A 24,147-nucleotide genomic window follows, 5' to 3' on the forward strand; every position below is an offset into this window, starting at 1 on the left:
TATTTTCATATCATTTACAGATGTTGGGGATTTTTAAAAATAATCATTTATACTCGTCTCAGCAAGATTGTGGGCTTCCCTGGTGGCTCAGACGGTAAAGAATCCACCTGCAGTGCAGGAAACCTGGGTTCGATCCGTGGGTTGGGAAGATCCCCTGGAGGAGGGCATGGCAACCCATTCCAGTATTCTTGCCTGGAGAATCCTCATGGACAGAGGAGCCTGGCAGCCTACAGTCTGTTGGGTCACAGAGTCGGACATGACTGAACAACTAAGTGTGGCATAACATGGCAACAAGATTACAGTAGTTGTTAGCAATAAGATTATAGTAGTAATTAAAGCGGTACTGTATCTTGTTATTTAATGCTTTAAAGTTTGTGGTGAAGGACAGGGAAGCCTGGTATGCTACAGTCCATGGGGTTGCAAAGAGTTGGACTGAGCGACTTGTAGATTACTGTATCCCAGTAAACTTTTTAAATGTTTTCATAATTATTTTAATACCATTGATTTCCTTTGTGAACTTACGTATTTTATTGTGCATTTTAAAATGTTAGTCTGAGAAAGGGACATCCATAGGCTTCACTGGACAGTCAGAGAGGACCCTGTTCTACTGGGACATGGGTGAGGAGTGAAGAGGCTGGTTGGCTCTAGTCCAGAGGGTTCCACTGAGTAAACACTTCTAAACTAAACAAAGTGTAACATTCTGGGCTCTCCTGTTTACTTTTAGTGAAGGAATTAAAATTAAGTGTGATTTTTTTTCTCTAATGGTAATTGAGGGTGGAGTTTTAACACAAATGTTTTGTAGGTCCTGTAGGCTGAGCTGGTGAAGGCCAGAAAAAAGAAGCCTTTCTTCCCCCACCCCCACCCCCTTTGGATTTAAATACCTTCTTTTACATTTGTGTGGGAGGATTGTTTGCGGAGGAGTATCCAATACCTGATACTTTAGCTGGCAGGCCCTGGGGCAGCCTGGAGGGGAATGAACCGGACCTTGCTGTTCTTGGGAGGGCCTGCAGGAAACCCTGCTGACTTTCTTCCTGGTAACAGTGGTTCTGCACTCTCTGGGGTAGCCTGGCCCTGGTGTGGCCTCTTTTTTATAGCCCATTTCTCAGGAAGCAGCCTGAGGTGGCTGGGTAAGGACCCTGGTGCGTGGTGGGCCCTCATGTTTGCTGAGTCTACAGCCAAGGATTCTGCTCCTTACAGCAGCCGGGCGGCTGCCTGGTGAGGCAGTAGTCTTGTGACCTTGGTCTGGTTACTTTCTTGCCATCTCATCCTCAGTCCTGAGTTCTTAAGTATAAAGCTTTGTGTTGATCAAGGGTTCTTTCCTCTGGAGGGAGACCAGCGGCCTCAGCAGTCCCAGAGTTTGTGCCATGAGTATATCCTGGTGGAGACTTTTTATGTTTGGCACTGTGCCGGTGGCTGGGGACACAGCACTCAGGCCAAAGTTAAAGGAGCAAGTGTGGGGGCCTCAGAGAGCCAGGAAGAAATTGTGGCCGTAGGTTCCGGGGTGGGGGGGCGGTGGGCAGAGCCATGAGTTAGGGCCCTCCCTCTGCACTTAGAGGAGGCTTAAAGAGGGGTTCCAGGGCATGCAGAGCCAAGTCAAGGCCACTGCAGATGCTGTAACAAGACGTCCGGTTGCTTAAGGATATGCTGGCTGCCTTGGTGAACGTTTGAGAGCCAGGACACGAGTCTGTTCTCTGAAATGCCATTTGTTGACTGGGTGTGGATGGGGAGGGCTGTCTTGGAGTGAGCATCTTTCCCACAGCAGGAGTTCCTCCATCCTTCCTTTCTTCCTCTTCCCTCCAGACCTGGGGCACCCCGCAAACGTTCTGAGTGCCTGCCGTGACTGTGCTGGCAAGACAGGCGTTGCATGGCGCCTCTCTGGCAGCTCCTGACCCGATGCAGGGCACAGACCTTGATCAAATAATAGCCCAAATGGATCTTAACTCTGGGGAGCTATGGGAAGGGGCATCTGTCATGGGACCTGAGGAAGTGCTGTTGGCTCTGGTTAGAGCTGGGAAGCCCAGAGGACAGCCATTGCTGCTGTAAACCCAAGCTGCGCGACCCTGAGTCCTGTGCCCCAGCCATTATCCCTGTATTTTATTCAGTGCTGTCTATAAAACCCAGAGAGAGGCTGCTCACCTAGTAGGAGAGGGCCAGTTGGGAGAGCTCATCCCTGCTTTTCCCGAGCACTTTCTGTGTCCGCATAACTCCATCCTAAACGTTTTGCTTGGTGTTTATTTTTAATGCTGTTTTATGCCATCTGCTTGACATTTAGATTTATGTCCTATCAAAGCAGATGTTTGGGGTAGTCAGTCAGAAGAACCGTTTGTGTATTTTTAAGTACCTCTTCCTGCCAAGAGACGTAGAGCAGCGTAGTGGAAAGAACGGGGGCTGAATCACCTGCTGCATGTCTGACCGCACCCCCATGAGACTGTGAAATGAGGGTGCTGGTTCCTCAGACAGCTGTGGGGTGTCCCATGGTGGGTGGTGGGCAGCAGGGTCACTCCAGCTCCTGGGGGTGGGGCGCCCCTCAGCCGGTCCGTTTGAGTCTCCCTCATGAAAGTCCTTCATTCCGTGCACATCTGCGTGGCTGCTGCCAGCATGACACTTCTCTGACACATCTGCTCAGCCTGGCGCTTATCAGGGACTCATTCCCCATTGTCCTAGGTGCACAGAGCCCTGGGGGTCGTGCAGGCCCTGGCGGTGGCGGGGCCTCTTCCGCTTGGGGGGGCCCAGGATGCAGGACTGGCATCTCCTGTGCCTTCACCGAGTTCTGAGCTGAGTTTGCGACTGAAACGCAGTGGCAAGTTTGGTATCTGCGCTCAGGGCTGAACTCTAAGCTGAAGTGCCGGTCAGCCCCACGGGATGGCCTGGTGCCTGTCCCATGGCAGGCAAGGCAGCTTCCTCAGCTGAGGGGTGGGTGCCGTCCTCTGTTGACAGATAAGCAAGGGGGTTTGGGATGTCTGGTGCTGAGGGCCGCACCTGAGGCTCACGGCTCTTTTCCGCTTCTGATTCCGCCCTTCTAGTCGCCCATGTTCGATGGGAAAATCCCGCACTGGTACCACCTCTCCTGTTTCTGGAAGGTCGGCTTCTCCATCTGGCACCCTGATGTCGAGGTGGAGGGGTTCTCTGAGCTCCGCTGGGATGACCAGCAGACGATCAAGAAGATGGCCGAGACTGGCGGAGCGACAGGTGTGTGCGCAGTGGGGAGGCGCGGGGGTCGCCCCAACCCTGGAGCTTCCTGGGTAGGGGCCCACTCTGTGAGAGCAAAGAGTAGGTCCTTCAGCTCACTCTCCCGTTACTCCAGCAGCATTCAGTGACCCAGACTTGTCCTTTTGGGTGCGGGATATGTTCCTTCTAGATGCTTGAAATGTAGCCTTTAAATTTGCTGTGGTTGTTATCTTACTAGACCCTCTTTTAGAGTAGTTTCAGGTTCACAGCACAATTAAGCAAAAAGTATGGGAAGTGGAGAGTTTCCACAGAGGTGTGACCTCTTCCACCATCAACTTGCCCCAGCAGCTGAAGTTACATTGACACATCCGTTCAGCCAAAGTCCAGAGTTTATATTAGCCATCAGTCGTGGTGGTGTACATCTTTCCTGTAAGGGTTTGAGCAAATGTATAATGACAAATATCCATCATCATAATGTCATACAGAGTATTTCCATTACTCTGTAAAATTCCTCTGCATTCTACCTGTTCGTCGCTCTGTCTCCCAACCCCTGGCAACCACTGATGTTTTTCCTATCTCCATAGTTTCATCTGTTCTAGAATATTGTGTCATTAGACTCACACAGTATGTAACCTTTTCACATTGGCTTATCTCACTGGGTAATATACACATAAGGCTCCTGCGTATCTTGTCACAGGTGGATAACGTTTCTTGGGGGCACCGAATATTCCACTGTCTGAAAGCACCAGTTTATCCATTCGCCTAGTGAAGGACACCTCAAGTGCAGCCCGTTCTAGCAATTATGAATAAAACTATGTCCCCGTGCAGGGTTGTGTGTGGACATAAGTTTTTTAGTCATTTGGATAAATACTAAATACCAAGGCACACAGTTGCTGGATTGTATGGTAAGAGTATCTTTAGATAGCAAGCTGTCTTGCTTGACCATTACATTCCTACCAGTAATGAATCAGAGTTCCTATTACTCCACGTCCTTACCAATGTTTGTTACCAGTGTTTTGGATTCTGGCAAACTAATAGATTTGTAGTGGTATCTTATTTTAATTTGCAATTCCCTAGTACCATATGGGCAAAGCTAACACAATTCTGCTAAGAGAACGCACTAGTCATAGCAGACACTCTTTTTCAACAGTATAAGAGACACTTTACACCTGGATAACACCAAATGGTCAACACTGAAATCAGATTGATTACATTTTTGTGGCCAAAGTTGGAGAAGCTGTATACGTCAGCAAAAACGAGACCTGGAGCTGACTGTGGCTCAGATCATCAGCTCCTTACAGCACAATTCATGTTTAAATTAAAGAAAGTGAGAAAAACCACTAGGCCAGTCCATTGCGATCTAAATCAGATCCCCTGTGATTATATAGTGAAAGTGATGAATAGATTCAAGGGATTAGATCTAGTATACAGAGTGCCTGAAGAACTGTGGACAGAGGTTCGTAATATTGTACAGGAGGCAGCGAACGAAACCATCCCAAAGAAAAAGAAATGCAAGAAGGCACAGTGGTTGTCTGAGGAGGCTTTACAAATAGCTGAGGCAGGAAAAGAAGCAAAAAGCAAGGGAGAAGGGGAAAGGTTACCCAACTGAATGTAGAGTTCAGGAGAATAGCAGGGAGAGATAAGAAGACCTTCTTCAGTGAACAATGCAAAGAAATAGAAGAAAACAACAGAAGGGGAAAGACTAGAGAGCCCCTCAAGAAAATTGGAAATAGCAATGGAACATTTCATCCAAAGATGGACACAATAATGGACAGAAACGTTAAGATCTGATAGAAGCACAAGAGATCAAGAAGAGATGGCAAGAATATACAGAACTGGACAAAAAAGATCTTAATGACCTGGATAGCCACAATAGTGTGGTCACTTACCCAGAGCCGGACATTCTGGAGTGTAAAGTCAAGTGGGCCTTAGGAATCACTGCTGCCAGTAAAGCTAGTGGAGGTGATGGAATTCCAGCAGAGTTATTTAAAATCCTAAATGATGCTATTAAAGTGCTGCAGCCAACATGTCAGCAAATTTGGAAAAGCCAGCAGTGACCGCAGGACTGAAAGAGGTCAGGTTTCACCCCAGTTCCCAAGGAAGGCAGTACTGAAGAGTGTTGACACTACGGGGCAGTTGCGCTCATCTCCTGTGCTAGTAAGGTTGTGCTCAAAATCCTGCAGCCTTCCACAGTACGTGAACCGAGAACTTCCAGATGTTCAATTAGGGTTTAGAAAAAGGCAGAGGAAGCAGAGGTTAAATTGCCAACACTCATGGATCATAGAGAAAGCAAGGGAATTCCAGAAAATCATCCACCTCTGTTTGACTAGCTATGCCAAAGCCTTTGACTTTGTGGTTCATAACTGTGGAAAACTCTTAAAGAGATAGAAATACCAGACCATCTTACCTGTCTCCTGAGAAACCTCTATGCAGATCAAGAAGCAACAGTTAGAACCTTATATGGAACAACTGACTGGTTCAAAATTGAGAAAGCAGTATGGCAACGCTGGTTATTGTCACCCTGTTTGTTTAACTTATATGCAGAACACATCATGCAAAATGCCAAGGTGGATGAGTTATAAGCGGGAATCAAGATTGCTAAGAGAAATATCAACAACCTCAAATATGTAAATGATACCACTTCAATGGCAGAAAGCAAAGAGAAATTTAGCCTTTTGAGGGTGAAAGAGCAGAGTGAAAAAGCTGGCTTAAAACTCAACATTTAAAAAACCAAGATCATGGCATCCGGTCCCAGCACTTCATGGCAAATAGAAGGGGATGAGGTGGAAGCAGTGACAGATTTCCTCTTCTTGGGCTCCAGAATCACCGTGCACGGTGACTGCAGCCATGAAATTAGAAGATAGTTGCTTCTTGAAGACAGGAAGGTTACGACAAACCTAGACAGTGTATTAAAAAGCAAGGACATCACTTTGCCAACAGAAGTTTGTATAGTTAAGGCTGTAGTCTTTTTCTAGTAGCCACGTATGGATGTGAGAGTTGGGCCATAAAGAAAGCAGTGCCGAAGAACTGATGCTTTCAAGCTGGTGCTAGAGAATACTCTTGAGAGTCCCTTGGACAACAGGAAGATCAAACCATTCAATCCTACAGGAAATCAACCATGAATACTCATTGGAAGGACTGATGCTGAAGCTGAAGCTCCAGTACTTTGGCTACCTGATCCGAAGAGCCGACTCATTGGAAAAATCCCTGATGCTGGGAAAAATGGAAGGCAGCAGGAGACAAGGGCAACAGCAGATAAGATGGTTGGATGGCATCACCAATTCAATGGACATGAACTTGGAAAAACTCCAGGAGATGGTGAGGGACAGGGAGGCCTGCCATGCTGCAGCCCATGGGATCACAGAGAATCAGAAACAACTTGACAACTGAATAGCAAGAAGTACCATATGATTTTGAGCATCTTTTCACGTCATTTTATTGAGTTCATCGTATAGTTTGGACAGCAGTCCTTTATCAGATATGCCTTTTGCAAGTATTTTCTCTCAGTCTGTGGCTTATATCTTTTATTCTCTTGGTGCTATCTTTCACAGAGTAGACATTTTTTATTTTAATAAAGTCTGACTTATAAATTATTTCTTTTATGTACTGGGTCTGGTACCATCTATAAAAAGTTATCACCAGGGGCTTCCCTGGCAGTACAGTGGTTGAGACTGCGCCTCCAATGCAGGGGGCACAGGTTCAATCCCTGGTCGAGGAAATAAGATCCCACATGCTGTAAGGCACAGCCAAAAAACTTTAAGAATAATAATAATTGATAAGTAAATAAAAAGTTACCACCATACCCAGATGGTGCTAGTGGTAAAGAACTCACTTGCCAATGCAGGAGACTTAACACAGGTTCAGTCCCTGGGTTGGGAAGATCCCCTGGAGGAGGAAATGGCAACCCACTCCAGTATTCTTGCCTGGAGAATCCCATGGACAGAGGAGCCTGGCAGTCTCCTGGCAGTCCATAAGGTCACACAGAGTCAGCCATGACTGAAGCAACTTAGCACCATACCCAAGGTCATCTAGATTTTCTCCTATGTTATTTTCTAGAAGTTTTATAGTTTTATGTTTAATCAATACATTTAAGTCTGTGATTCATTTTGAGTTACTATTTGCCACAGGTGTAATCTGTCTAGATTAAATTTTTTTGCACATTTATGTCTTATTGTCCCAGCACCACTTGTTGAAAAAGCTGTCTGTTCGCCACTGAGTTGACTTTGCTCCTTTATCAAACATCAAGTGACTGTGTCTGTGTGGGTATACTTACTGGACTGTGTTCTGGCTTATTTATCAGTTTTGCCAGCATCACACTGATTTGATTATATAGCTTTACAGTGAGTCTTGTTGTCAGGCAGTGTCAGTTCCCTGACTTTGTTCCTCTTCAATATTGCGTTGGCTGTTCTGGGTCTCCTGCCTCTCCGTATAAGCTGTGGTCAGTTGGTCAGTATCCACAAACTCAACTTGCTAAGATGCCTTTAAATTTCAAATGGTCGATTTTATTTTTTAGTCATCCTTTGAAGGCTATCTCCTGAGACTCTATTCTCATTTCTCTGCCTTCTTGTGAACTGACCCAGTTTAACCTATGATTGTGACTCCAGGCTGTTTTGGAGAACAAGAAGTTTTAAATTGTCCCAGATCCTGTAATTCAGAAAGAACTATCATTAATATTGCAGGGTGTCTTATTAGAAAATGTTTTTCTATTCAGACATTGATGCTTGTGTGTTTGTGGGTTTTTACTCCTGCAGAAAAAGGTTTCTACCTTAAGTATAATACTTTTTTTTTTAATGTTCAGTCACCTTTTCTTTGTGATAAAATATACATAACACAGTGCTTACCACTCTGAGTGTACATTTCAGTGGTGTTAAGTGCAATTCACACTGCTATGCAGCCACACCATCATCCTTCAAAACTTTTTCATCTTCCTAAAGTATTACTTCATACCCATGAAACATGAACTCCTCTTTTCTCCTCCCCCTACTCTCTGACAACCACTGTTTCTGTCTCTGTGAGCTTGATTACTTCTAGGTACCTCATACACGTGGAATGACACAGTATTTATCCTTTTGGGTTTGGCCTATACTGTGTTTGTCCATCTGTGTCTGACTTATTTTACTTCGCATGTCTTCAGGGTTCATTCATGTGGCGTCTGTCAGAATTTCCTTCCTTTTAAAGGCTGGGTAAGAATTCTGTGATATGGCTATCCCACATTTCATTTATCTGTTCATTCTTTGGTGGACATTTGAGTTGTTTCTGCCTTTTGGTCATTGGTGAATATTGGTGTGCATTTATCTGATGCAGACCCTGTTTTCTGTTCTCTTATGTATATACTCATAAGTGGAGTTATGAGTGGAATTATCATAAGTGGAATTTTCATATCAATACTCTACGTTCAATTTTTTTGTGTAAACTGTAGTACTGTTTGCCACAGCAGCTGTGGGTTTCTGATTTCTCCACATCCTTATCAACACTTTTGTTTTCTGGATTTTTTGGTTTTACAGGAGTTTTTAAAATATCCTTAATGTTTTGAAGTGATATTTCATAATCTTGATTTATATTTCCCTGTGGTCTACACATTGCATTTTATAGCTTAATATTTACTTTTCTCACATTAAAAGTTACAGATTTCCATCATTATTGTTCAAGATAACATTGTACTCATTTATTCAGATCTTGCTAAATTTTGTGCATCATTTAAGTATTTGGCATATATTACAGTAATTTGACTGAGTCCTTGTCATATTGCTTTATCAGTTTTTCCAGTTGAGCTGAGACACCTGAAGGTTAGTTGAGTGGCCCAAGGTTAGCATGGTGGTGAATGTCCGTGGCGAGATTCAAGTCCAGACTCTCTTACTTTTGAAACTAGGCTGTAAACCATTTAGTTCTGTTACAAACAGCACTGTGTCAAATTTCTCATATATCCTGGGCATCTATCCAGTTATTTCTTTAATTCTAAGAGGAGGAAATACTGCTAAAAGAGATGAACTGTTTCACAGTGTGTGTGCCAGCCTGCCTTTTAGAAGGATTGTATCAGTTCTGCCTGTACCAGCAATGTGTGATGTACCCATTTCTCCACTTCCACACCATCCATCCCTAAGTACTTTTCATTTCGCTGGACATGTGTTTCATCATAATGAAGCTTCATCTTTGAGTCAGTGTTCTTGTTGTAATATCTGTTTTCTCACAATACCTGTTCTTAGTATTTTGAAATTTTTCATCCAGAATTTTTAAAATAATACACAGTTATATGCACAGACTTTACACGTACAGTTCAGTGAATTTTGGCAAGTGCATGCATGCATCTAACATTCACCCATCAATAAGTAGCCCCAGAAGGGTCCGTTGGGTCCTTTCTGAGTCATCTTTCCTCTCAGCAAGGTAACCATTGTTCTGATTTCTGTCCCTTTGGATTAATTTTGTGTGATTTAGCATTTGGGAGAGAAAGCAATAGTATCTTTTTCTCTTGTAAACTGCTTTTGCTCAGCATGTCTGTGAGACTCATCCAGGTTGTCTTATGTGTCATCAATTCTTTTTTTAATTACTGAAGAGTAGTCTTTTGACTATATCTCAGTTTGTTTGTTCATTCTCCTGTTGATCTACTATCATACGTCGTAGTAAGCACTTACTAAGTTCTTTCCAAAGTGAGGAAGGGGGCTACAGAGGAGGAGCCAGCATGGGAGTGGTAAGACCACCACCAGCTAACATTGTGCTATTTCCAGGAGCCTGAGAAAAATTTTAATTTCATTGCCAGAGAAGAAACTGTTAACCAACCACAGTAGTTAGAAACGAACGTAGAAGAGATGGACCAGCTGCAGTTGCCCAAAACACAAGGTGTCCTGGTAGAGGAATCTCAAGAGGTAGAGGAGGACAGGGCTCTTTGGAACTACACTGAGGCTGTTGAACTGAGCATGGCTGTGTTAGATGTTTCAGGCAAAGGCCAAGATGGAGTTGGCAGCAAGACCGAGAAGACACTGATTGACTTCGGGGCAGGGTACGCCAAGTCCAACAGAAGCACGTGCAAGAGCTGCATGGAGAAGATAGACAAGGTGAGAGCCTGGGGCTTGGTCTGTCTGCCTTTCTGGATTTCTTGCACTGGATGTCATTGGATAGCTCAAAAGAAAAAGAAAATAGGGCTTTAGGTGCTGGGTAAAACTAAAGTGAATCATCTTAGTAGAGACAGGAGATAACCGTGACTTTTCTTGTGGACACATCTAGCCCTGATTATTCACAGTGCTGTCCTTGTGTGTCACTGAACCTGCTCTTAGGAAACGTGGGAGAGTTTGGAAAACATGTATACAGTGGGTCTCTTCTGGACCCCCAAAGGGCTGCAGGAAGCTGTTGGTTGTGTTTTATGGTAGACTCAGTTTAAGGAGTGCGTTTGTTCCCTAGTGTCAGCCTCCAGGCTTTCTTCCGCTTAGTCAGGAACTCCGTCCACCCTCCTTCCTTTCCAGCTCTCACCCCTATAGAATGACAGCTGGTTGGGTAGAGTGACGGCCGTCTGAGTAGCTCAGACGCAGATCGAGGGGTTGGCCTGTGCCCTTTAGCCTCGTTACCAGAGATCCTCTCATCTTAGGCAAACATTCTGGTTGATTAATTTAAGGCATTGATGAGAAGTTTCTACCTCCTCAGTATTGTACAGGAAATTGAGGAGAGTCAGTGAGTGTTCAGAAAGGAAAAACATGGAGTTGCTAGATCTTCTCCAGCTGCCTTCTACCACAGGAATTTGAGGCACAAGTTGAAAGTTTCAAAGGGAGTGCCCAAGGCCGTGTGTCATGGAGCATGGCCGGGCCTGAGGTGGAGTTGTGTCAGTGCCACTTGGTCCGAGTTTCCCCGTCTGGGGCTTACAGGCCTGGAACTCACTAGGAATGTCAGACCTGGGCAGGATGGCAGGACTGGATGCTAGCTTTACGGGTTTGCTACCGCATTTTAGGGAGCCTTCATCTGTGTAAAGAGACTGAGGAGGCTGGGTAGGAAGTTGCAGAAGATCCCTGCTAGGATTGAGGCCTGCTCTGTGTCCCTTGGGGGCTTCCCTGGTGGCTCAGATGGTACAGAATCTGCCTGAAATACAGGAGACCCAGGTTCAATCCCTGGGTCAGGAAGATGCCCTGGAGGAGAAAACAGACAACCCGCTCCAGTATTCTTTCCTGGAGAATTCCTTGGGCAGAGGATCCTAACGGGCTACAGTCAATGGGATTGCAGAGTCAAATACGACTGAGCGACTAATACTTCTCCTTCTGGCTCCCATGAGCCTGCAGTCTAGCGTCCCAGCCATTGTTCTTACCTCTGCACCGGGGTCTGCAGAGCGTCCTCAGGGTGATGTTACCACTTTGTCACTTGCCCAGGCAGCTGGGTGGGCAGGTAGCTAGTTGGACTTAACCTTACTTAAAATTAGGGAGCAGAGGCTTCAGGGTAACACAATCCTTAATGGCATAAAAGAACCAAAACCTTCCAGCAGCCCTCCCATCACCTTCACTGTGGACCTGGTCGCCCCTGGGCCTCCCTGATGTTTGACCACCCTTCCTTGTCTCTCTTTTAACACGTGTGGATTCTCCTACAGGGCCAGGTGCGCCTGTCTAAAAAGGTGGTGTACCCCGATAAGCCCCAGCTGGGCATGGTTGACTGCTGGTACCACCCAAAGTGTTTTGTTCAGAAACGGGAGGAGCTGGGCTTCCGTCCCGAGTTCAGCGCAAGCCAGCTCATGGGCTTCAGCGTCCTCACCGCAGAGGACCAAGAAACCCTCAAGAAGCAGCTCCCGGCCATCAAGGGTGAAAGGTGGGTAGAGGGCTGGGGGTGGGGGGTGCCCATGGGGCTTCAGGGAAGGGCTTCCCGCAGGCCCAGAGTCTGTATCAGACTGCTGCACCCTCCTGACTGCCCCCTCTGAGCGTTCCCCTGACTAGAGTCTGCCACCGCCTCTCACCGCTCCATGGCCCGCTCTCACGTCCCCGTGGCATCCTCAAGTGCAGAGGCATCCTTCAAGCACTATCCCAGTTCTAAATGCACGCGTGTAGGACTTGCCTGGTGGTCCAGTGGTTGAGAGTCTGCCTTGCAGGGCTGGGGACACGGGTTCAACCCCTGGTCTGGGAAGATTTCGACATGCTGCCGGGCAGCTAAGCCTGTGTGCCCTAGAGCCCATGCTGTGCAACAAGAGAATCCACCACAGTAAAGAAGTCCTCGCACCACATCTAGAGAAAGCCCTCACATGGCAACAAAGACCCAGAACAGCCATGAGCAGATAGTAAATTTTAAAAATGAAATAAGTGCACAAGTTTATGGTATAGCACATGTGGTTCTGGAATGTTAAAGAAAACTAGCAAGTCAGAGGCATGGATTTTAAAGTCCTCAGGGCGCTTTGACACTCAGTATAGGTGTAAGAAGAATGCATAAGCTTCCATTTATGCCGTAACCACCAGAATGGGTTGAGCGTTCTGGTGTGCTGGGCGCTATGCTAAGCCTTTTACAGGATAATTCATTTAACCATCACCATGATCCTACAAGGCAGAGGGTATTCTTTTCCCCACTTTAATGAATGAGGGAAAATCCAGGGGTTCGATCTCAGGCCAGCGTGACAGCTGAAAGCATTAACCACCATGGCTGGCCTCCCCACCATGGCTGGCCTCCCCTGTTTCTAGGGGCTACTGATGACCCTCAGTGCCCTCTCTCAAGTCAGGGGTGATGCTCCTTGGTCAGCACTGTTTGCTGACCTGGCTGAGGCAGACCGGCTGGCGGCGCCTAGACTACTGCTTCTTGTTGGGCTTGAAATGATAGCTCGGCCTCCCGCATTTGAGAACAGCCTCTTGGCCTCAGGAGCAGCCCTGTGTCTTAGCTTGAAAGACTCAGTGCCTGACACTGGTGCTTTGTCTTCTGCGGTCCCTGCCCTCAGCCGTGGCCTTAACCTGTAGCATAGTCCCTGCCAGAACCTTCCAGGCCTGGTCTATGCCAGGAGATGGGTGGCATTTTGATGTCAAATGGGGCCTAAGCCCTAGGTGCTGCGCCAGGTTGTTCCAAGGCTCTGGAGCGACCGCTGGCCCGTCCTCACAGTGGAGTGTGTCATGAAGTGGCAGCTGCAGACCTGAGCAGACGGCGAGCTCCTGAGTGGGCAGCGCCTGGCCGTGCCGAATTAGAGTGGCGTGAGGATGCTGTGTCACCCGAGGCATTGGCTTTCAGGGTTTCAGTGGTTCTGGTTCTTTCTCTCACATTCTTTGTCTCTTTCAGAAAGAGAAAAGGTGATGAGGTGGATGGAATAGATGAAGTGACCAAGAAGAAATCTAAAAAAGAAAAAGACAAGGAGATTAAACTTGAAAAGGCCCTTAAGGTGAGTCCTGAGCTGTGTGTCTCCTCTCGCCATTCAGTCTAATTCTCTTCCTCATTCTGGGGAGAAAGTTAAAGGAGGTGCGGGTATCCTGCTTTATAAGAGCTTTTAAAATTCCCAAATCGATAGTTGTTGTTCAGTAGCCTGGCTTTCCCCCCAGGCTTTCTTTCCTCCTCCCAAAGCAACGCGAAGGCATCCACAGTGGGCTCTCAGCGTCAGACCAGTGGCCAGGCTGGTGGGAGCCGAGCTGTCGCTTCCCACTCAGCAGCCTCGTGCTGGGATGGGCATGTCACGCCTCAGCCATACAGTGCATCACCGCATCCCAGACCTGGAGCACATTGGAAACTGGGTATTGAATTCAAGGATGCCGAAGGTTCTTGGCACAGAGAATGGCTGAAAGAGATAAAATTCAATTTTCTTTTTATGAAAATCTCTTCTTGGGGAAGAAAAAAATAGAAGGCATATAGTAAAAGGAGAAAACTGCCCGTTAGATCGGTGGTCATTGAACAGAGACATTCGTCACCGTGTTGGTAAACGTTGTCGAAGCAAAGTAAGAATTATTAACCAGAAAATGGCGAGTGTTTGTTTGGGAAACTAGGAGGGGGCCGTCGGTCTCTTCTTGGAGGTGTGATTTCCATGCTTAACACGAATCACAGATTCGGTGTGGGTTGTCCTGCAGTTTAAAACGTGTCTGCTTTGTGCCAGCCCTGGCTGCAGGGCCACTACAGTGGGTTTGGTGTTCTTCCTTCCGTGCTCCACACGCTCCCCAGCCCGGCACATCCGTTTGTGCTGGCCTCCCGTCCTTGGTCACGTAGGTGACCTCATCCTGCTGCTCCCATCTCACCTTGCGCCCTTAGACTTCTTCCTTGTCCTCCCTCGTTCCTTATGCTCTCTCATTCCAAGGCTCACCACGTGGTCCTGCAGGGGTGGATTTTTAAAATTGCATATTTTATTTTTAAAAAATGATGCATACTAAATTCATTTTCACTTTGTTTTTGGACCACACCGTGCAGCATGTGGGATCTCAGCTCCCCAACCAGGCCTCAAACCCATGCCCCTTGCAGTGGAGGCACAGATTGTTAGCCACTGTACCACCAGGGAAGTTGCAGGGGTCACTATTACTGAGAGGCCCTTACGGAGGTGGGGCAGGGGAAGCAGTGTGTGTGATGCAGCTTTGTCACGTTAAAGCCCTTCTCACCCAGTGCTGAGAGAGCTGGCATTTTCATCTGTCTTGCAGAGGTGGGGGTCTCAGGGCATGACCCGCGCAGTCCCCTAAAGCAGGAGGAAGTGTTCCCCTGCCCTGACTCTGCTGTGGGGAGGCCACTGCCTTTCTAAGCAAAGCACATGTGAGAATGAGTGCAGTGACGGGAAAAGTGCCCACGAAGAGTAAGCACTGCATAAATGTTACCACAGAGATTTACAGTTCTGTTTTCAGAAGACCTGAAGTCTGTTCACAATAGTGAGCATAATGCACAGTTGAGGCAGTCGGAGTGTTTGGGGCTTGTCCCTGCTCGCTCGCAGGTAGTTGGGGAGCCGACCCTCCTCCCTTCGGTGCTGGATGTTGGGACAGATAAACCCGGTGCCTTCTTGCGTGCGTGTCCTGGGATTTGTCTCTGAGGGGCTGGTTCCAGGGACTCAGGTGCCCAAGTGCCCAAACCCCAGGCCGACTCAAGACACGGCGCCCCGTGCTAGGAGCAGGGTCCTGGGGATGCGGCAGCTCCGCTCAGTGCAGGGCTGTGAAGCAGGGCTATGATGGGAGCCAAAGCAGGGCCAGGGTGGAACCTTCCTCTGGTTCGGCTTCTTTCTCTGAAAAGAGCCGATCTCTCAGCTGCTGGCTGTTGTACGCAGGCCCAGAACGACCTGATCTGGAATGTCAAGGACGAGCTAAAGAAAGCGTGCTCTACGAACGACCTGAAAGAGCTGCTCATCTTCAACAAGCAGGAAGTGCCCTCCGGGGAGTCGGCGGTGAGCTGCCCTTGTGTTACGGGAGCCGCGAGCCAGGCGGCCAGGCCGTGTGCGGTGACTGTCCCGGTGGAGTGTGGGAGGCCCTCCGGTTGAACACCTGCCGGTATTAATTGGGAGCGACATTCCACAGTCGTGTTGCATGGTCATCGCCATCAAGGTCGCCATTTGCGGGGCAGGAAGGGGCAGGCGCTCAAGCACTGAGGTGGGCCGCACGTCTGCCTGGTGTGTTCATGCCACACCCTTGGGCCCAAGGAGCTCTCTCTGCTGCCTTCCTCCCGGACTCCCCGGGGGCCACAAGGGCTGTTTCCCCAGCAGGCCCTGCCGTCACTCCGGTGCACTCAGAAGCAGTGGATTCTCTGGGCTCTCGCACTATTTCTCAGTCACCGAGGGAAGGGGTAGCTGCAGGAACACTTCATGCGTGGACATAAGATCCAAGCTCCAACCATGATCCACCTCCCCTGGGGAATGTTAGGGAGCCTCAGGGCACTCCCTTTTTTAGCAAGTGAAGTCTGTGCAGATTCTTCATCCCACATTGGCAAATGTCCTCTGAAGGCCCTCCGCCTTTCCTCCCTGATGTGTTTTCTTCACTGGCTTCAGATCTTGGACCGCGTGGCCGACGGTATGGTGTTCGGCGCCCTCCTTCCCTGCGAGGAATGCTCGGGCCAGCTGGTCTTCAAGGGCGACGCCTATTACTGTACCGGGGATGTGACTGCCTGGACCAAGTGTATGGTCAAGACACAGACGCCCAACCGGAAGGAGTGGGTGACCCCAAAGGTAAGTGAGGTGGGAGGTAGGAGCAATCCTGGGATCCGTTTACAGAAAAACCTGGTCCCACCTCCCATGCTTGTCCACACTCAGGGTCACCATGACTGCAGAGTAGAGTGTCTCAGACCTCTTTACATTGGGGCCTTCCTCATAATCAGAATATGAAATTATGTCACTGGTTCTGTACATTTGCAAACTACACAGATGGAGAACCAATGCACTTCCAGCCGGAGCACAGGTTTGTCCACCTGGTGTAAAATGTGGAGACTGAGTCATTTTTAATTTCTGTTTCTCAAGTGCCTCCCCTCTGCCAGGCACTGTTCTGGGCACAAGGGACACAGCGGTGAACCAGTGGCGATTCCTGCCTTTACGACAGGAGGGTGCTTCTCAAGGACATTTCTTTGCCTAGGTGCTGGAGGAGGAGTAGGACCCAGGGTTCACGTGTCCCCTGTCACCTTCTCTCTGCTGAGTTCTCAGAATGCAAAAAGCCTCAGTTGGGGCACCTTGTTAGGAGCTGTGCTACTGGGGAGCCAGCAGTGTCAGGGGGCGGGCTGCTGGAAGGACCCAGCACCACCGGGGACGGTCGTGGCCCTGCCGCTCACTGGGCTTTGGGGTTGGTGTCTGTCAGGTTCCCTCACTGCCTGTGTCTTCTCCTGGGGGGAGCATTTGGACCAGCAGCGTATGTAACTGTCACCTGCATCGGGGCTGATCGCCACTTTCCCACGTTTTCCCCTTTTGCACTCATTCTTTTCCTGCCTTCTCTGTCCCCTACCGTAATTACTGAATACCTCTTGTGCAGCTGCTCTGAAACAAATCTGACTTTGTCGCTGCCCCCACCTTAAAACCTCAAAGTGATTCCCCGTTTATTGTAGAAATATTTTCCCAGTTCTTCTGAGAATGCCAATGTTATGAGCCCATTTGTGGTATTCATATCCCTTTCAGTATCTTGAGTGAGTGATGTTGCTCAATCGTGTCCGACTCTTTGCGACCCCATGGACTGTAGCCTACCATGCTCCTCTGTCCGTGGGATTTTCCAGGCAAGAGTACTGGAGTGGGTTTGCCATTTCCTTCTCCAGAGGATCTTCCCAACCTAGGGATTGAACCTGGGTCTTCTGCATTGTAGGCAGATGCTTTACTGTCTGAGCTACCATAGGTTGGGGAAAAAATAAGATTGTTACGTGAACTATTTTGTGCTTGATACGCCAGTTGCACTGCATCTATGTGTAGTTTTTTAAAGGTTGTTGTAAAAGGATACCTGGATGTGCAAGACATTTTGTCAGGTCAGCAGTGCTTGCTGCCCAGGCAAACTCATGGACTTACAGGCCCTGTGTAGGGACTGCGGCCACCAGGGGCTTGGATCCCAGAATCAAGGGCATCTCCTTGGCTTGACCCCCTTTCCCAAAGCCCTCCGTGGTCTGACTCCAGCTGCCGTCTGCAGCCCCTCTCTTGGCTCTTTTATTCCTCCTCACATCCTGCTCTCACCGCTTAACGCACATTCTCTCCGCCTCCGTCTCACCCCTTCCCCAGTCCGTCCTCATCTGTGTCTCTTTGATCACGCACTCCACAGTGGGGAACCAGCTGCAGTTGTGTGTTCCCAGTACATCACAATACCCGTCCGGTGCATTTGCCTAACTGCCTGCTTTCCAGCTTCCAGCCAGCTGAGCAGGTCCCTGCCTCTGGGGAGCCCTCCCAGCGTTCCCAGTGTTGGTATCACTTTAGCACGCCTCTGGTTTAGAAGCCAGCTCCTATCTGGAAGTTGCCTCCTTACATCTGACTCTCAGTCAAGGCTGAACTTGTTTCTCAAAGGCCAAAACTCTCTTAAACCCACTGTGACGTGTGGCACATGTTAGATGCCCAGCATATGTCTTCTCAACTGGGTGGTCATTAACCATGGATCCAGCAGGAAAGGACTGTTTCTTTTTTTAACTTTTTATTTTGTATTGGAGCATAGCCGGTTAACAACGTTAATAAACAGTGAAGGGACTCAGCCATACATATGTACATATCCGTTCTACCCCAGACCCCCTCCCATCCAGGCTGCCACGTAACACTGAGCAGAGGTCCGTGTGCTCTAGTGGGGAAGGACTCTTTGTTGGTGGGATGAATACTTAGGAGAGTAGGGAGCTGGTAGCCCTGAGCCTCGTGCATGTGATGCTTACTGTGTGACCACTTAGAGCAGAGCCCATGGTGACACCTGGGGTGCAGGTGGACTGTGCTGGACACTGACCGGTGTCGGGCCGCCTGCATCCACGGCCGCTTTTTCTAGGAAGGGAAGAGAATTGCCTTGATTTCCTTCTAGATAATAACCTCTCTCCAGGGATGTGGAGAGTCTGAGGGGCTTTTGGTCATGGAAAGGACATATGACCCCAGGACAACGCCTCTTGACCCTTAGGATTGCAACTCAAGAGTGAGGGTTGTAATCAGGTTCCAGCAGAGGTCCCCTGACCAGATAATCAACAGGTTTTTTCCTTTTTTCTTTTTAAAGAAAATATTTTTCTTGTTAAAGCGTCACAGTACCAGCTCTATTATAAATGTAGAAGCACTAGTCATAAGTACTGTATCAACAGTATTTCATACCAAAAGCCTCCAGTCTTCCTATTTTGTTATTCTTTATTGTAAGAAGAGAAAGATTCTCAAATTCTTTGCTCTGTCAGTTGGTTATTTCGTGGGAAAACTGATTTAACTATAACTTACGTTCTTTAGGAATTCCGAGAAATCTCTTACTTCAAGAAACTGAAGATCAAAAAGCAGGACCGTATATTCCCCCCAGAGAGCAGCACCCCAGTGGGGGCAGCAGCCCCACCCTCCGCAGCTTCAGCGCCTGCCGCTGTGCACTCTGGCCCCCCAGGTACAGCTCCGGGCCCAGCCTGGGTAGGGAGGGCTGGGGCCCTGAGCTTAGCGGGGAGAGGGGAATCCGGCTGGGTTCTTCTCCTGTTGGTTGATCCCATGGGGAAACCCTGCCCTTGTTCTCCCCACCCCACTGCCAACAGGAGGAGGAAGGCTGGGGAGGGGCTTCTGAGAAGGATCAGGGAGACGGTTGCCTGTGGGGACGTTGTCCTGCCTGCCTGAGTCTGCACTGCTGAGCAGAGGCAGTCCAGGTCTCCCCTTTCCGCCTCTGGGCAGCGCCCCCCCCCCCACCCCACCATTCATCCCGAGCCTAATGTGACACGGGCTCTGTCCCCTCAGAGACCCACTGTATGTACTGTGATCGACGTGAAAGGTATTCCACACCAGCAAAGACAGTGAGATCAGTCTGTTTTCCTGGCAGAAAGGGGCTGCTGTCTTTGTTTACTCAGATATGTGGCTTAGTTGTGGCCACCGTGTGGCAGGTGGAGGATGAGGATTCATCTGTGAATGTCAGCCCACCAGTGCCCTCCCTCCATCCCCTGGGGAGAGGTTGTGTGGTCATCCCGAGTCACCCTGCTGTTTGCAGGTGGGCTGGCTGGGGTTGGCATCCGGGCCCTGCGCTGAGGGTCCCCTCTGCTTTCCCCTCACTTGCAGTTCACAGCTCAGTGGTTCTGTTTGCTCTGGAGACCTCAGCCAGCTTTCAGTTAAACCCTGTGGGTGTCCCTGGTTGTTCCCCCCCTCACAGTTCAGTTTAGTCGCTCAGCTGTGTCCAACTACTTGTGACCCCATGGACTGCAGCACGCCAGGTTTCCCTGTCCTCACCAACTGCCAGAGCTTGCTTAAACTCATGTGCATTGAGTCATTGATGCCATCCAACCGTCTCATCCTCTGTTGTCCCCTTATGTTCCTGCCTTCAATCTTTCCCAGCATCAGGGTATTTTCCAGGGAGTCAGTTCTTTACATCCGGTAGCCAAAGGATTAGAGCTTCAGCTTCAGCTTCCAATAAATATTCAGGACTGATTTCTTTTAGGACTGACTAGGTTGATCTTGCGATCCAAGGGACTCTCACAGGGATGGCTTAAAGGATTCCACTGCATCACTTGTGGAAATGTGTCACTAGCTCTATACGTCTCCATTTGCAACAAATAGAAGGCACACACCTAATCCAGGTCTTCCTGGCCTGGGGTTAGTGCTGAACACCTGAAATGCCAAGGTTCTTGGTGCCTGAATCCATCTCAACTCAGTGTGGTCCTGCTGACCGAGCTTCCAGCGGTGGATGAGACTGATTTTTTAAATGGGGTTGATTAATAAGTATCCTGTGAGAATTGTAGTTTGTTTTTAGTTGTGGAATGGGGGGAAAAAATAACAGAAGGAATTGCAAGTTAATATGACGACTCCGGCTGCCCACCCCTGCCCAGACCCCTGGTCCTTCCTTGTCTGTGGTGCAGACCCAGACGCCCCCAGACATCCCTGCTCATGGCCTAATTGTAGAACGGTGTCAGTGCATGGCTCATGCCCAGCTGGCCCTTTTTGTGCCGAGGATGGTGTGGTTTGCTGTCCTCTGCTTTCCTGGTACTCTAGCTCTTTGCTGTTTACGTGGCCTTTTCCCTAAGGAGACCCATTTCTCCCTGGTCAGAGAGGGTGCTGAGGCCGTTCAGGGGCCTTGCAACCTGGCTGACTTTTCCCTGGGAACTACTGCCTCGTTTTCTGCTCTTCCCCACCACAGGCAGCAGCCCTGTCTCATGATCCTGTTTTCCATTCCAGACAAGCCATTATCCAACATGAAGATCCTGACTCTCGGGAAACTCTCCCAGAACAAGGATGAAGTGAAGGCCACGATTGAGAAACTCGGGGGGAAATTGACAGGGACGGCCAACAAGGCCTCCCTGTGTATCAGCACCAAAAGTAAGTCTCACTGGCCTGAGAACCAGGGGGACCCTATCTATCTCTCCTGATTGTGTTGGGCCCAGTGTCCGACACACACAGGGACCCTAGAAGTATGTCTCTTACTGCGGGCGTGGTTCAGGTTCTCTGGGAAGGGGCATGGGCTCTCATAACTTGGCCTTGCTCCCTGCTGTGGTCTGTGCTCGCTTATCTGAAGACCAGCCCACTGTTGTCACTTAGCACTGTTCACAAGATGTTGGTAGATTTTCCACTAGAACAAACGTTCACAGCTTAAGCAGGCTTGAAATGCAGAGTTCAGAGGGTACACAGATTTTTTTGCAGACTTATTACACCAATGACCATCTTAAGTCTCCAAGAGCAGAAAGTACTACACCACTTTTCCCATACAAACCTGACTCGCCTTCTGTGTGAAATGCTTGTTGACATCTGGTTCTGTAGAATGGTTTGGAGAAAGCAGCTCTCATTCATCACACCTTAGAAAAGGAGGCTTGTTGCTAGTGGCAGACAGTTGTCGAAGTGAGCGAGGTTCCTGAGTGCTAGATTTTGAAGGAAAAGAAAACTGAGTGGGGAGGAAAGTACTGAGCGAGTAACGACTCTGGAGTAATCTGAGATTTTGCTTTTTGTTCCTTCCAATTGAAACAGAGGAGGTGGACAAGATGAATAAAAAGATGGAGGAAGTAAAAGAAGCCAACATCCGTGTCGTGTCTGAGGACTTCCTCCAAGACATCTCCGCCTCCACCAAGAGCCTTCAGGAGTTGCTCTCCACCCACCTCTTGTCCCCCTGGGGAGCCGAGGTGAAGGTGGAGCCTGTTGAAGCAGTGGCCCCAAAGGGGAAGTCGGGGGCCGCGCCCTCCAAGAAGAGCAAGGGTCCCGTCAAGGAGGAAGGTGAGGCCCTGAGTGGCCCCATCGAGTCCACCCGTGCAGAGCCTCTCCCTTTGTGCCCCAGTGGTCTGATGAGTGCTGCCCACACCGGCTTTGTCAGTTCGTTTTCCCTTGACACAGAATGGCAGCAACTTCAGGTGGTGAGAGGCAACACACACATCCCCTGTTGACTCTGATACAGGCAAAGATGACTCACCTGCCCTGCCTGCCACCTTCCCCTTCCTGGTTTATTTTTAATGTTTGCATTTCTCTGTTTCCTTCCAAGGTACCAACAAATCTGAAAAGAGGATGAAATTAACTCTTAAAGGAGGAGCAGCTGTCGACCCTGATTCAGGTGAGGAAATGGGAGTGAATAGAGTGGGCTGCCAGGTTCCCTGGTCCTGGGGAACCAGAAGGGTCCCCTCCCTCCCCCTACCATGGGGGCAGACTCTCAGGAGCTCTGTCCTGACAGGTCTGGAACACAATGCACATGTCCTCGAGAAAGGCGGGAAGGTCTTCAGCGCCACCCTCGGGCTTGTGGACATCGTCAAAGGGACCAACTCCTATTACAAGCTGCAGCTCCTGGAGGATGACAAAGAGAGCAGGTGCGCCAGGGGGCGGGGAAGTGTCCAGAGGAGTGCGCTCCCGAGAGCAGGGCCCCTCGGAGCTGGGCTGTCCGTGCACCTGGGGACCAGCCGCCTCTTGAGGATCATAGGTGTGCGGTGATGTCTTCAGTGAAGGAGGGAAGAGGCCGTGGCCCCTGGACAGCCTTGCTGTCCTCGGTCATCTGTGTCACATCAGGCTCCTGGGTTACCAAAGGTGTTTGGGATGGCTTCTTTTTTTTTTTTTTTTTCAATGTAATGGAGCCAGGTAAGAGCTGGTCCTGGCGTGCTGAGAGACGGGGCTGGCTTTACTGCCCATACTTATCTAATCGGAGTGGTCTTCCGACGAGCGGATGGGCTCTTGTTACAGCCGCTGTGGAATGGGAGCTACATGTAAGCGGGAGAGGTGTGTGAAAGAAACTCTTGCTAAACCCTAATGGCGGCAGAAAAGCACTTTGTATTTTGAACTTGATCTTTTCTTTTTAGTAAGTGGAAACAGTTTACCCGTTAAAGTCCAAGAGATTCAAAGAGCTTTACTCGTTGAAAGGCAGACCCCTGAGAGAATGTCAGCACCTGGCAAATCTTTGCAGCTGCCAGTTGTAGGCACTGGCAGGCTTAGGCCCTTCCCATTTCTTCAGCTTCTCACAAACCTGTCATTTAAAATGTGAACCTCAGGGACTTCCCTGGTTGTCCAGTCATTAAGACTCCATGCTTCCAGTGCAGGGGGTGTAGGTTCAATCCCTGATCTGAGGAACTAAGATCCCACATGCCGCACAGCACACCAAAAATTAAAAGACTGCCAAGTCTATCCATATGAATGAAACAAGGTTTTAAAATGCGAACCTCAAAGGTGACCTTACAAGGGCACTTAACATCTGTGTGGCTATTCAAAGTTTGTAAAGAAATAAAATCCTACGTCGTTTAGTTTACTGCTGACTCTTGTTGGAGATTTGAAGATAGGGTTTCTTGCTTGTAAAACATAACCTTCCAGAAGCTAGCTGTGTATCGGAGTGCAGGAGGAGGAGTAGGGTTTTTGTAAAAACACAAGAGTACTATAGTTCATAAACCGCAGGCGATGAGAACAGAACTGTCTACTACCAACACACAAGAAGTTATACTGGTGATTTCAAATGGGTGGCTTATCCTGGTGGCCTTGATTTATTGGTTTTTATAGGGAAATGGCATTATGGGCTGTTAGAAGATTTTTTTCAAGTTAGGTCCATGTGGTATCTTCTAAATATTTCTAGAGGGGGGAAAAAAAACAACAGAGAAGGAACTTATATGCCTCTGGGCAGTAGCCCAGAAAACCAGCAGGAAGCACCAGCTTTTCTGATTTTACTGCTATATCTGTACTTACTGTGGTGTGAGATTTAACTTCTGCATGATTTTCACTAAGAAAAATGCACTCCCCCAAAGATAGGCAGCCCTGCCCCTAGAGTACCTGGGACTTAGCTCTAGCTTGAGATGGAGAAGCTGAGGATATTAGCCTAGGTCTGTAGGTGGCTGACCCTGGGACCACTCTCCTGCCCCCTCCCATTTCATTGTATCTCAGCCTCTGATCTGAGCCAAAGGTTCTTCATTCTTTTTAGTACCTGTTGTTAATGAATCCATAACTTCCAGGTAATACTTGCTGTGTTTATTTGGGAAAAGGAATTGGATGTTTTTATGTAAAGGCCTCTGGAGAAGGAAATGGCAACCCACTCCAGTATTCTTGCCTGGAGA

General features: G+C 48.7%; 1 protein-coding gene across 5 annotated transcripts in view; it reads left to right on the forward strand.

The window, feature by feature from the left end:
- The window catches only part of PARP1 (poly(ADP-ribose) polymerase 1), a 48,118-nt gene that overhangs the window by 9,303 nt on the left and 14,668 nt on the right, over positions 1-24,147 (forward strand). For 3 of the 5 annotated variants that reach the window (XM_086345079.1, XM_086345077.1, XM_086345080.1), the window contains exons 2-12: positions 3,024-3,189; positions 10,093-10,217; positions 11,729-11,943; positions 13,384-13,483; positions 15,329-15,445; positions 16,043-16,219; positions 18,914-19,058; positions 20,822-20,962; positions 21,605-21,847; positions 22,110-22,178; positions 22,296-22,428. In XM_086345079.1, the coding sequence (XP_086201205.1) occupies positions 3,030-3,189; positions 10,093-10,217; positions 11,729-11,943; positions 13,384-13,483; positions 15,329-15,445; positions 16,043-16,219; positions 18,914-19,058; positions 20,822-20,962; positions 21,605-21,847; positions 22,110-22,178; positions 22,296-22,428 (1,625 nt within the window). In that variant the 5' untranslated portion in view covers positions 3,024-3,029. The remainder of the gene's footprint in view (positions 1-3,023; positions 3,190-10,092; positions 10,218-11,728; positions 11,944-13,383; positions 13,484-15,328; positions 15,446-16,042; positions 16,220-18,913; positions 19,059-20,821; positions 20,963-21,604; positions 21,848-22,109; positions 22,179-22,295; positions 22,429-24,147) is intronic. The other 2 variants (XM_086345078.1, XM_086345081.1) reach the window with 1 other exon arrangement.

This window comes from Bos grunniens, chromosome 16 (assembly GCF_055505025.1).
Source record: "Bos grunniens cultivar Pamir isolate PY7600 chromosome 16, Bosgru_T2T1.0, whole genome shotgun sequence".
Classification (NCBI taxonomy): domain Eukaryota; kingdom Metazoa; phylum Chordata; class Mammalia; order Artiodactyla; family Bovidae; genus Bos; species Bos grunniens.